This window comes from Drosophila takahashii, chromosome X (genome assembly GCF_030179915.1).
Source record: "Drosophila takahashii strain IR98-3 E-12201 chromosome X, DtakHiC1v2, whole genome shotgun sequence".
NCBI lineage: Eukaryota > Metazoa > Arthropoda > Insecta > Diptera > Drosophilidae > Drosophila > Drosophila takahashii.
Window position 1 is genome coordinate 511,252 of NC_091683.1, and position 12,387 is coordinate 523,638.

General features: G+C 41.8%; 2 protein-coding genes across 2 annotated transcripts in view; one reads left to right on the forward strand and one right to left on the reverse strand.

Moving 5' to 3' along the window:
• The first annotated feature begins 8,316 nt into the window (after nt 1-8,316).
• Nucleotides 8,317-9,554, forward strand: LOC108063786 (uncharacterized). Its single transcript, XM_017150995.3, has 2 exons — nt 8,317-8,507; nt 8,560-9,554. Exons 1-2 carry the CDS (start codon nt 8,466-8,468, stop codon nt 9,508-9,510), a joined length of 993 nt encoding a protein of 330 aa, XP_017006484.3. The 5' UTR covers nt 8,317-8,465; the 3' UTR covers nt 9,511-9,554.
• Nucleotides 9,555-10,725: 1,171 nt separating this feature from the next.
• Nucleotides 10,726-12,387, reverse strand: part of Adar (Adenosine deaminase acting on RNA) — an 88,325-nt gene continuing 86,663 nt past the window's right edge. Inside the window, exon 14 of the transcript XR_011419839.1 lies at nt 10,726-10,923. The gene's annotated coding sequence lies outside the window, so the exon portion shown is untranslated. The remainder of the gene's footprint in view (nt 10,924-12,387) is intronic.

Consider the following 12,387-nt stretch of genomic DNA (forward strand, 5'->3'; position numbering starts at 1 on the left):
GCACAACACATGTCCTTGGGCAATTGTAATGTGTAACCCCGATGGGCGTGTTTCATCATATCAGGAAGAGCCGAGAAGAAAGGAACCCAATTGTCTTGGGCAAGACTGTCTGGCCTTTGCCTCCCCCAACTTTCTATCTGTGGTCCGTATCCGTAGGTTCAACGAATTACTTGTTGTCCGAACTCCGGAGTTCCAATGTTAATGACTCGGGGTGACGCCTTAGCCCGGGCACAACCCCCTATATAGTGTACTATATGCACAAGCTATATAGACGCCATATAGCATACAACATTGAACTTGGGGCTGTTGTCTGCCTCGATTCCATTTGCCAACCCATCTGGCCGGGTGAGTTTTGGCCTTTCTGCTTTCTGTTTCGTGTGTTTCGGGTGTTGTGTTTTGGCCATTGAACCTGATTCCCCGCTCACTAGAGACTGAGACACCTCCCCGATGATGTTTTTTTATTCGGGGTCCCCCACACACCCAACCACCCACCTATCGACGGTTTAATGTGCTGTCGACCTTTCGCAGTGCACAGTGAAAAATAATGCATTTTTAACCCGACATAAACCTGTGAATTCCAGGGGTAGAAACTTTTATTCGTTTCGTAAATCCACTTTCATCATTTCGCTCATGCGTCATTTTCTACAAGTGAAGCCTTGGAAAGTGTGATCAGCAAAGTTCTTGAAAAAACACATAAACATTTTGAAAAGATTTCCAAAGAAACTAACCATTTCTAATTGATAATATTTAATCTCGAAGTAAAACCAAAGACTTCTTTGTAATATTAAATTTCTGATTAAGCGACAAATACATTTTTTCAACTGTAAAGACCAATTTAATTTATGCGCCAGTCCCAAATTTATACGAAATTGCATTTCGGGCTAATTGTTTTCGAAACGCAACAAGTTCTATATAAATATTGTTATGAATATAAATAAATACGCTTCTAAATTCCTGACTCTTGACAAATGCGCAATTTCGAAATGAATCTCAAAGCGGTTTTGGCCTTTTTTCCACTCTTCTTGAGTTATGTTATTGCATGTTCGTTTCGAGTCGCTAACCTTGTGTTGGCCATATTTTTCGGGATGTCGGCACTTACTCGGAGCTATACAGACATTCGTAGTAACATCTTGTTGTGCAGACTGTCGTTATAAGAAGGTTTTACTCACCTGCAAATAAAAAAATGCATTGCAAATAAGCAAACGTTTCAAAAGTGTGGAAATAACTTAAAGATTTAAAACGCCGTTAAACTTTTTGTCAAAAATATTTAAGTTGCAGGGCACATTTCAAATTTTTTTCAATTTTTAGGGGCACTGTTATTATATTTAAAAAATGTTTGACCAATAAAGTATTCAAAAGGTTTTCAAAAATAAAAAAAAAGCTAAATGAAATGCCTGTGAATAGTTTAAAATCAATTGTGAGACAATTATTTAACTAAGTCATGCGATATCAGGCGAAAGTTCAATTACGTTTTCCATTTTCCCCGCCGGCAAAAGGAAACTTTGAACTTTCAAAAAAGCGAAAAAATGAGAATAAAGCTCTTATCGGTGTAACGAACCGATATTGTTGCTTTAGCTATTGTTGTTTATATATATGTGTATATGTTGTTGTTTATATTGTTGTGTACTTTTGCAAAGCGTGTGCGCTTTAATCGGTCACCGAAAAAAGAGAGAGTGTGTATAGTATATGGCGAAAGTGAGAGCAACTTCTGTTGCAAAAAAATTCAAGGACGTCGGGAGGGGCGGGGAAATGGGAAAAGGGGAAAGGGGCGGGGCGGGACGGGTGCTTGAACTTTTCGCTAGCTGCAGATAAAAACAAAAACAACCATTGTCGCGCGTGTCTCTGTAGAATCAGGTGTTGGTGGGTGATTGAACCGCAGCTTTCTTCACACGGAACACACGCCCACCACCCACCACCCTCCACCCCTGCGACCTTGAGCGGAAATTGTTGGGGTAGGCGGTGAGTCACTGGACAAATGCCATCAAGCGTAGTCATCAAGTCGATAATTATTCTCGATTAAAAGCGAATTTATTTTTAAAGATACGTAGATGTACAAATCTTCTCGATTATTAATAACTATTATTATTAATTTCATTTTAAGTTACAAGTATTAGCGTTTTCTTCTGTATTTCTCAAATTAATTTATTAGGCGCCATCTTAATTTCCCCGTTGCAAGTGAATCGTCCCCCAATAATTAATAAATTGCGAGTTATCATCAATATGCCATATAAGCCTGGCGATCGCGGCTCATGGTCTTGGGGCCATAAAAATAATTATTAAGAACAACGGGGAATTGTTTTCATTTCGCGCGACCACTTCCTGTCTGTCCGTCCCTCTCTCTCCTTCGCGTGCTCTCTGTCTTTCTGCGCCAGCGTCTTTGTTCATCTGCCACAGGAAGTAATCCCCATACACACTATATGTAAACACATATACCCCTTACTTTCGCGGAGAGTTCGTTTGTAAACACGTTTGTGCGATTCGGCTGGGAAAAAGGGAGGCGGGGTATTGGATCCCCCGCCCCATCCTAAAAGCCACCTGTCTGTCGGATCCCAAAAACCCAAAAAGAGATCCGAAAATAACAGCCGCAAACCACATTGAGATAAAGTGCAACCTGCAGCGGCTTATTAATGCGGAAATCGAACAACACTGACAGTTTTCGTACGGAAGTTGGCTTTATTGAATTTATATTTAATTGACTTTTCGATTGTTAATCTTCTGGCGGTTGGATAAACGATATTGGATGTTTATGCGGGCTAAATAAAGCCTGCAGGGGATTTTAGTTTGTTTATCTAGTGCCATACCAGGCGTATACGTATTATGGAATTGTTGTAGGATCTAAGGCTCAGGAATATATATATATTTTTAAAACAAATAAAAAATATATATTAAACGGTTTTTGGTATAATTTATGTACTAACTATATACTATACTACTACTATAGTTATGTAAGTAAGTTCAAGAATAGTCGTCATACTAGGCGTATACGTATTTTGTACTGACAAGGGTCAAAGGCTTAAGAGTACAGGTTTTTAAAAATATATATATATATATATATATTTAAAGGATTTTGAAATAGCTAATCCTCTTATAAGTAACGTGATGTCCTGGCAAATTAGTTTTCTTGGAAATCGTCATACCGGGCGTATACTTATTGACGTTTTCAGTCTATGATCATTGGTTGTTTGCTTACTCTCCAACTTTGTTGTCAAGAGAACTGCATTTTCTAGGTAGCTTAGTTTAAATCGAATTAATCACTGCACTTTTTCGATCACTTAATTAGCATTTAAGTGCATCGAAGTACTCCCCATGTGGACACATGCAAATGTTTGATTATTCGCACGAGTGTTTGTGCATTAAATGCGATTTGCGACTTGCGATTTACATTTCCGAGTTCTGAAGGCCAAGCGAGCGAAGAGAAGAGAAAAGCTTTCGCAGATATCAAACGAGCTTTCGCAAATTGAATTCTACTGCGTCTTTAGGTGCATTGAACCTATTGTTTATTTAATTTCGGGAGCTTTCGATATGGGGCGCTAAGTAGAAACTGCTGATGTTTTTGGCAAATGCCAATGCCATTGCCAAAAAAAATCGGTAAAAAAAACCCTAAAAAGCAGAACAAAACTCGCCATTTCTCCTGCCTCTTTAGCCACCATTTCGGGGCATTAAATTCAACCTCGAAAACAAACTTTTCTTTCGGCGGCGCAAGTTCATTGCCGTTCTTTGACCTCGAGCGAGTGCGAGTGCGAGTGCGAATGCGAGTGCGTTGCCTCTCCCTCGCTCTCGCTCCTTTGTGATTGTTTGTTGTCGATTCCATTGTTGTTGTTGTGTTGCCGGCGCATTTACTGCATGCGATCAAGAAACAACAATGACGATAATGATGCTTTATTTTCCTACGCCGGCAGATTGATTCGGATTCGAGTGGGCGCATCCTTGACCGGTCAGCCGGAGCACTTTGCATTTTGCCCTTCGGAAAGCACAGTGGCACCAGTTTTCGAGGATACAATAAGTAAATAGTTGAGGAAAACAATTTTACCTTTGAGCCCTACGAACTGGCATACCTCAACTCTTGGCGATAAACCCCAACTAATTTGCATGCCCTCGATAAGAACGCATTCCATTCAAATGGGTTTCGTGAATGGGTAAACAAAGCGTTGCAAGTCATCCTAAATGTCATCAGTTCATGAGTAGGCGCAATACATTTTTGAATACATTTTGGAATGCCTTTTTAATGACCCGCGAACTTAGTTAACACAATTTGTTGTCCTAGGAAACTAAATTATTCGCTTTAGAAAAGGGTGTGAAATATTTAACATTTCTATTTTTTCCGTTCTCCGTTTCGCCCCACTGTGCGTATGGCTGGCAATCAGCTGATTGCCGCCAGTGTGCACAGCTGTTTTCGAGTTTCGAGCGTACACCCGAAACGTGTGGCGTGCGATTAAACCGCATCATAACAAAAAGCGAACGCTAAATAAACAGGCAAAAGAGCGCAAAGCAAAGAAGGAAAGAATCACAAACTCACATGTTGCTGCTGCTGCTGTTGCTGCTGCTGCACTGCACATATCGTTGTTAGTGGTGAACATGGTCGTTGGATTTGCAGGGGCTGCCGATCTATACTTCATCCAAAAGGGTCGCGAATTGGAATTGTAATACATTTTGCCCTGCTGCTTGTAAAATTGTCGATTGTTGCTGTTGCTGTTGCTCCTGTGCTGCTTACGTTGCTGCTGCTGTTGCTCTTCTTCGGTCTTTCGCTTGATTGCCCCGCCAGAGGGCGCCAGCATGCTTTCCTTGGCAGCGATTTCCGCCAGCAGCATGTTGCTGCTGCCTCAGTGTTGCACTTGCGATTGCTGCCGATATTGCTCCAATAAACGATGATGTTGCTCCTGTCTTTCTGAGTTTCCTTTTCACTGCAACTGTTGCACTTGAAATTGCTGCATTTACTACTTCGACTGCTGCAAAATCACTTGATGTTGCTCCTCTAACTGCAATATCTGATGTTTTTCAGGCCTCTATCGCTTGCAACTTCTAGTTCTATTTGCATCACTATTTCTTTCGGTTGCATCAGCAATACTCGCGCAGTGCGAAGTTATTTTAACCCACAAAAAATCGTCTGTTACACTCACAGAAAAAACAAGCACCGTGAAGCACGCGGAAAACTCAAAGAGTCGTTTGTATATTTCCCGTTTGACGTCACTGCAACAATAACAAGAAAGCAACCGATCTACGCAGCACTCGAAAGTAAATCCCAGGGCCAAGAGAATTGCACCAGAAAATGCGTTGCCAAATTGGGAGCTCGCTCGATTACCCAGTCATTTGCACACCGAATCTACTTCTTTGTACTATATTTGTTCATTAAATCACTGTTATTATTAACAAGAACCTAACGGTGGAACTAGCGCACCGCCCAACTGGTTGGACCACCAACAACAACAAAGTGCCCGCGTATGATTGAAGCTCAAAAGCGGACTGCCAGCAATTGTTGCTGCCGCTTTTCTGCTCTGCCAGCGTCGCAGCCGCCAGAAGGCAGCAAGCAGCCAGCAGCAAACAGTGCTCTCTCTCGATTTCGAGCGGAATGAACCCGCAGCCGTCGCTTTATGCAAGTGCCTATAGCCAACGCCATAGCCATACAGTCTATATAGTCTTTGTGCATAATTCCAAGAATATATCGGGCGCCCGAAGAGTTCAGATGCGCAGGAGAGAACGGTGAGCATAAAAGTGGGCCGGATTCGAGCAGCCCGACTATCGCATACCTGTCAATCTTGCCAGTATTGCATGGTGAAAACGATATGCATATAACAACATATGCCAATAAAAATGTAGGTATGTATATTACTACCTTTTTTCTTTAGGACTCACAAAACTATATTCCTTATATATTTACACTTTTAATTGTAATTCTACATTCATTTAAGAAAGAATTCATTTTGAACATAGGATCAAGGGATCTGTAGGGAAAACCTATATTCGAATTTCGGAAATAATTCGAAACTGGGTACTAATTTTTAATTGGCACAATTTGCTCAAAAATTTATAAATAAATAAGAGGATTCATAGAACAGATACGCCCTGGCGCTCTGCAAGATACCAGGTATTATCATATCAGTGCCTGCGCTGCCGCTGCCGCCGACGACGTCGCATTTGCAGAACAAAGAAAAGCTGACGCATGCCTTGTATCTGGTATCTGGTATCTGGCATAAGGTTCGCATATTGCGCCTAACCCAATTCGAGTGTCATCATTTGGTCATGGAGCCCAGTGTTAATGATGATTTCTCTTTCGGCGACTATCAGCGCGACATTGAGCGCCAAAGCACTCACTCAGCCGTCCCCATCGAACAGCTGTTTGCTGCACAGTGGGTAGCACTTAATTCAACTTATTTTATAATTTACTAGTATAAATATTTCCTTGCTAAAACTGTTTCACTAACTTACCCAATTTGGATCCCGGAAATTATCACAATTAACCTTTATATTGTTTTTAGATCCACTTCACTCTTGTTCGAGATGTACAATTTTGTAAATATATTTTCAAAGGTTAGAATCACTAGAACTTATAATTGTTGAATAACTCTCACTTCACAATGCCCGAAGAACCTCTCTTCCTCAGTTCAAAAAGTCAACTAATCTTCGTCGCCCGCATATTCACGCATTTATAAGTACCCAGGTCGCGAAGGACCTTCTCCGCCAGGAACAGATTAAAAACACATTGTGACCGATAAGGGACAGTAGTTATCAGGTAGTTAGGAACGACCCGTCGTCGACCTGCCTTAGGGACCAGCCATCGAAGCAGGCGGCTTTCCACGACAAGCTGACGCGTGTCTGGAGGATTTCTCCGCGGGTTTTACCTGCCCTCATATTTGGTTTTATTGGCTTGCTATTTACTCCTGGCCCACTGTGCAGGTCAGCTGGAAAGGGGAAAACAAGGCAACAGTTGGCGAATCTGGCTCTATTATCGTTTGAGGAAAATGGTGGAGGCATAAACCTTTAGTTAGGTTTAGGTAGAAGGGGAATGTTATTTTATATCTTGTATATAGATATTTTTAATTTTATAAAATAGCGCCATTCTATAGACTTGTTGGCGTAAAACTTGGCTAGAAAGCTTTGGGATTCTATAAGAAGTTCATATGAATTAACTTACTATTTTGATAGGCGCCTAGCCTAAACTCATTTCTCATGCCAGACACTTGAGTCACACTCGAATCGAAATTAGAACACACGCAAAAAATGTAAATACAATAATAATAAGAAAGCCCAAATGGAGTCAGAGTGATGCAAACACATTATCTGAGCCCGAAACGGTGTCACTGTGTCATGTTTGAGTTTTTTAAGATGGCAACAAAGAGTTCGGGAAACACAAACGTATAAAGTAAGGTAAATGTTTTTGTATCGCTTTTTTTTTGCACCATTCAGGGCCATAAATCCTTCACACACCCTCACTCACCAACATTTGGGCTGGAGTTTTGCTGTCTGGGATTGGTAATCGGTAATCCCGCGGCGCGTAACCCAGATTTAGATTCAGATCCAGAACTGGGAATTTAAAATATGTTACTTTTCGCGATCCGCTCGGAAAGCCGTTCGGTTATCAACTAAGTGGCTACGTGAGCTTTAGCCCGAGGAGAGGAACAAAATTGAACAGTGGAAATCGGTAGCCCCAAACAATAAACAATGGCGAAACACAATGCCGAACGGAGAACGGATCAACAGCAGCTGCGGTCAAAATTACAGAGGTAGATATTATTTTTTAATTAAATATTAATTTTATTCCTCTTTTCTAAAAAACTAATTAGTATAATACTAAATAGATATTAAACAGGGGTTACTTAAAATTCTGTTGGAAATTGGTTCAAAAGTATACAAAATCTGCACTTTTTCGAAGAATGCTTTCAATACGTTTATGATCATATTTTGTTTGAAATTATTAATTTGCAATACATTATATATTAATAAGGCCCAATACCTAGCACTCGTTTGGGGATTGTTTAAAACCCAACGTCAACTTTTGAATTTCCGTTAAAACAGTATTGAAAAGTATTCATACCGATCTGGCATCCCTACAATTTGCATGGGGCTAGGATTGCAACCATGGGTGTAGAATCTCGCAGACTTATTCAGCGGGCAAACAAAGCGGAATGCTGGTGGAAGAAAGTAATTCATCCTCCGGATAATATTGAAATGAGCTGCGTTGGGATAGGTCAATGGCCTCGCTTATCAGTAGGATTGCAACCGTTTCGATAGTACTTTTTCGAGTAGTGTTGGTCATTAGGGGGGCAATCCTGTGGAGAAGGCAATCCTGTTCAAAAAGGTTTGACAGAAGTGTCAAAGTGAAAATTTCACATTTTTTCCCTTACCAAAAGGACAAGTCATTCTAATTGTGAACGTCTGCCGGTGAAAGCCTTTAGCTGCTGAAAATCACAGAATTTTCCTTTTTAAAACTAAACTAAAACTAATTAAGACCGTTTAAGAGTTAAGTAACGATGAATTCTTTCAAGGAAACCAAGATACACACCAGCGTTTGGGTGAGTCCAGGGTGCAATAAAGGTTGCCCTTTGCTAAACTATTCCTTTGAAGGTGAACAAGAGTTACTCGTCGGTGCTGAAGAACCACTCGCTTCCGGTCCCGGGGCAACGTGGTCCGGCTCGCCGTTTTCCAAAGTCCCGTGCTGCGCCGGCTCCGTCGGCTCCGGCGGCTGTGTCGGCCCCGTCGGCTCCGTCAAAGCCCATGCCCTCCAAGTACGGCAATGGGCAGCATGGTAACTACAGGCGTAACTACAGCACTCCGCGCTTCGCCATGGCGGAGCCGCACCGTCGGTTCGCCAGCACTCCGTCCTCCCCGGACAACGAGCCGTTCTTCGCCAGCAATCTGAGGTACTACCCCCACCTGCCCCAGCCCCTGTGGGTGGGCCACTACCAGACCTATTCCGAGATCAAGGAGTTCATGTCGAAGGGTAAACACTCGAAGTTTGGTCAGCATGGTCAGCAGGCTCAGCAGGGTCCGCAGGGTCAGCAGGGTGGTCGTTTCATCAGCCGTGGCAGTTTCTATGGGCCACAGAAAGCGGGTCCAAGTCGCCGCCAGTTGACGGCCCGTGAAGAGCCCACTGAGCCTCCCATTCGCCGCTTCCAGAAGAAGAAGACCCCCGAGGTCAACTATGAGCCGGCGAGCCAGGCCCCCAATCGCCGCTACTCGGTGACCCGCAAGAACGGCGGCCACAACGGGATGGCCCTGGCCAATCTCATCCTCAGCGCGAGCAGCCACCTGCTGCGCCAGCCTTATCCGGAGATCCAGCGCCAGATCCACAAGCCGCTGAAGAAGCCGGTGCAGGATCCCCTGCTGGCCCAGTTCAAGGCCCGCCAGGAGGAGCTGCAGCGCGGGGCCGGCGGCGACCTCTCGAACAAGCCACGTCGTCTGCAGCCCGGTTGGTGTTCCAGCTACGTGGACAGCAAGGCCAGCAAGGATGCTCCGCTCTCCTGGAGGTCCAATACCCAGCAGCCGGTCAAGAAGTCCGCTCCCAAGTACGCTTAAAGGAGAAGCCCAGCTGCCCAATAATAATACTTTCAACTGGCCGAGGGCCAACGAAAAATAGTGGCGGGGTCTTTGGTTATTTATTGGGGCTAATATAACAATTTCTTAGGTTCCGATAATAGCTTTACAGATCTCGAAGGTAAGGATTAATTTGGTATATATTTTCATATAGAAATTGGTGTCAAGTTGGATCCGGAATCGGGCAGCCAGATCCGATTCTTGACTCACCTGGGCGACTTATGCAAGCGGTTTTGTGTTAATCTCACATTTGGCACATGACCACGTAGAGGCGCTTCTTTTTGGGTCCAACCAATATCGGGCAATATGGCCATAAAGCACGAACCTGGGATTGTGACGCAACTTGAATCGCTTTGTGCGCTTCAAATCAAAAGCATGTCTTTGCTATAATGATAATTCGCATTTGTACTTATTGGAAATAACAAGGAGCTTAAAATATTAATAGATTGTATAAGATTTCGTGAATAAAACAGTTTAATTTCCAATTAGTTTCAGCTGAATGCTCCCTTTTGTAGCATTCTTTTGGGTGTTCGAAAATGTGTGGCATACTTTTGGGCGGCGGATGGTTGGCAACGCGGGCTAAAAGAGTAAAGCTTTCGGTGGTTTGTGTATCGGCTTAGGAGGAGGAAGCTTTTATCTGGTTTGTGTATTGGGTAATGAGCGGGAGCTCTTACAGTTTGAGAGCAACTGGTAAACGCTAAGTTGCTGCTAAAAACTTTGGTCAAGATAGCGCCACAAACTACCTCAATTTTAAACTTTGACGAAAAACCAGGGTCAAGATAGCGTCACTTCAAGGTTCACATTTACCTTTCAAAATGCCTCAAAAATTGCGGTGGTTTGTGGCGCTATCTTGACCATGATTTTTCGGCAAAGTTTAAAATTGAGGTAGTTTGTGACGCTATCTTGACCAAAGTTTTTAGCAGCAACTTGGCGCTTTCCAATTGCTCTCAAACTGTAACTGATCCATCTGTGCGCCCAATTGCTCTCAAACTGTAACTGCTCCCCTGCACGTCCAATTGCTCTCAAACTGCGAACGATCCTCTGCGTCCCCAATTGCTCTCAAACTGCGAGCGCTTGATGCACTAAACCAATTGCTCTCAAACTGCATATGGCTCCACTTCTTAGCCAATACACAAACCATAAAAAGCCCAAAAGTATGCTGCAAATGTGTACGCTTTTAGTCGGGCTTAAAACCAACTGGGGGCATTTATATTAGGTTCGATTGAATACATATTATAAAATGTAATATAAATATACCAATAACACTACTTTAAAGTATTAATGATGCAGTACAATGTTGTATTATTTCATTGAAATAAGTTGGACTTCTTTGGAGTGTTTTCTTCTTAGTTAAAATCAAGCAAGTCATCTGCGGAAGGTCTTCCATCATTGAATCTGTAAAAAATAGATTGTTTATATGAATACCTTTTGTAAATGAAATTGGAAATAAATAAAACAAATATATATAAAAGTCTTAAGTTAACAAAGCAAAAGTACCTAGTAAAGTTCCACACCCGGACAAAGTCATTGTTTAAGCTTTGGATTAGATTTAGTTGGTACTGTAGATTAAACATATATATACTGTTGGTAACGGTGTATCAAGGTCTGGTTGCCAATATACATATTGCGTAATCACCCTTAAAATTAAATAATGAAATTAAATAAAATTCCCAATCGATTGACATTAAAACATAAAAATTTTAATTTGTGGCCATTTTTCATAAAAACTCGTAATGTACCCCCTTATAAAAAAATTCAAAATTGGCGAAAATTTTATTTTTTCAAGATCACCCGGAAAGTATTATTTATTTATTTTTTATTTTGTTATCTGTTCAAAACATTATGTATTTTTGGTGTATGACCATTTTTGGCCAAGTTACAGCAAAAAAACAGACAGAAAAAATTAAAATTTTTACCAAAAACCCAGATCTCAATTTTTCACAAAAAAAATTCGTTTTTTGACCGTAACAATGGAAATATTGATCCAGATATAGATTGTCATACCTTTCTGAACTCGTTATTAAATTTCAAATCGGTTGGCATTTAAACCTGAACATTTTATTTTTTTCCCATTTTTCGTAAAAAATTATGATGTACCCCCTTATCAAAAAATGAAAAATTGGTCGACAATTTCATTTTTTGCTAAAACAGTCAAAAGTCAAAGAGATTTATTTATTGGGTTGTTAGTTGGTTAAAGCAGTACGTATCTTCAATTTGGGAACAATTTTAGACAAATTACAGCAAAGAATAATCCTTTTTTTGCAAAAAACCCAAAGCCTGATTTTCCTCTAAAACAAATCAGTATTTTGGCTTTTCTCCTCGGGCGTATTCTTTTTTAGCCCAGTAATTGAGTTTAAGAAAGCATCGCCCATTCGGCCATCATCTGGGCAGTTACTTGGACGTGATTGCATTGTCCGCGGTGATTGACAGCCGTTTGACGGCAGGCAGCCGGACTTGTTTGGCGAGTGACATTTGTTTAACGGAATTAAGGGGTGTGTGCGGACAGCTTATCTGCATGTTGGATTGGCTCTGGAGGGGCTCCGAATCTCTTTCTGAATCGCTGCCACCCCACATCTGTTGGATGCATATGGATATTCATAGATTCATTGAAATGGATTTAATGGAACGGAAATTTGAGGCACTGTCCTATGTCCAGTGTCCACTGTCCGAAATGCGAAATGCGAAGGCGCTTTGTGGTTAACCTTCGTCCAGGGGTTCTCTTGATTGGCACAGGAAGCGTATAGGTCTCGCCCAGCATATGTAGTGCTCTTGTGCTCCCGTTTTCCGATTCAAAAGCGATTTCAGTGGCTCAAACTTTGGCACTAGCCAGTAGCTACTGACTACACTGACGTCTACGAG

Bases quoted from the DNA above. Each gene is read 5' to 3' on its own strand.
- LOC108063786 (XM_017150995.3), top strand. From the start codon at position 8,466: ATGAATTCTTTCAAGGAAACCAAGATACACACCAGCGTTTGG. The intron at 8,508-8,559 runs GTGAGTCCAGGG...ATTCCTTTGAAG, and splicing joins AGATACACACCAGCGTTTGG to GTGAACAAGAGTTACTCGTC.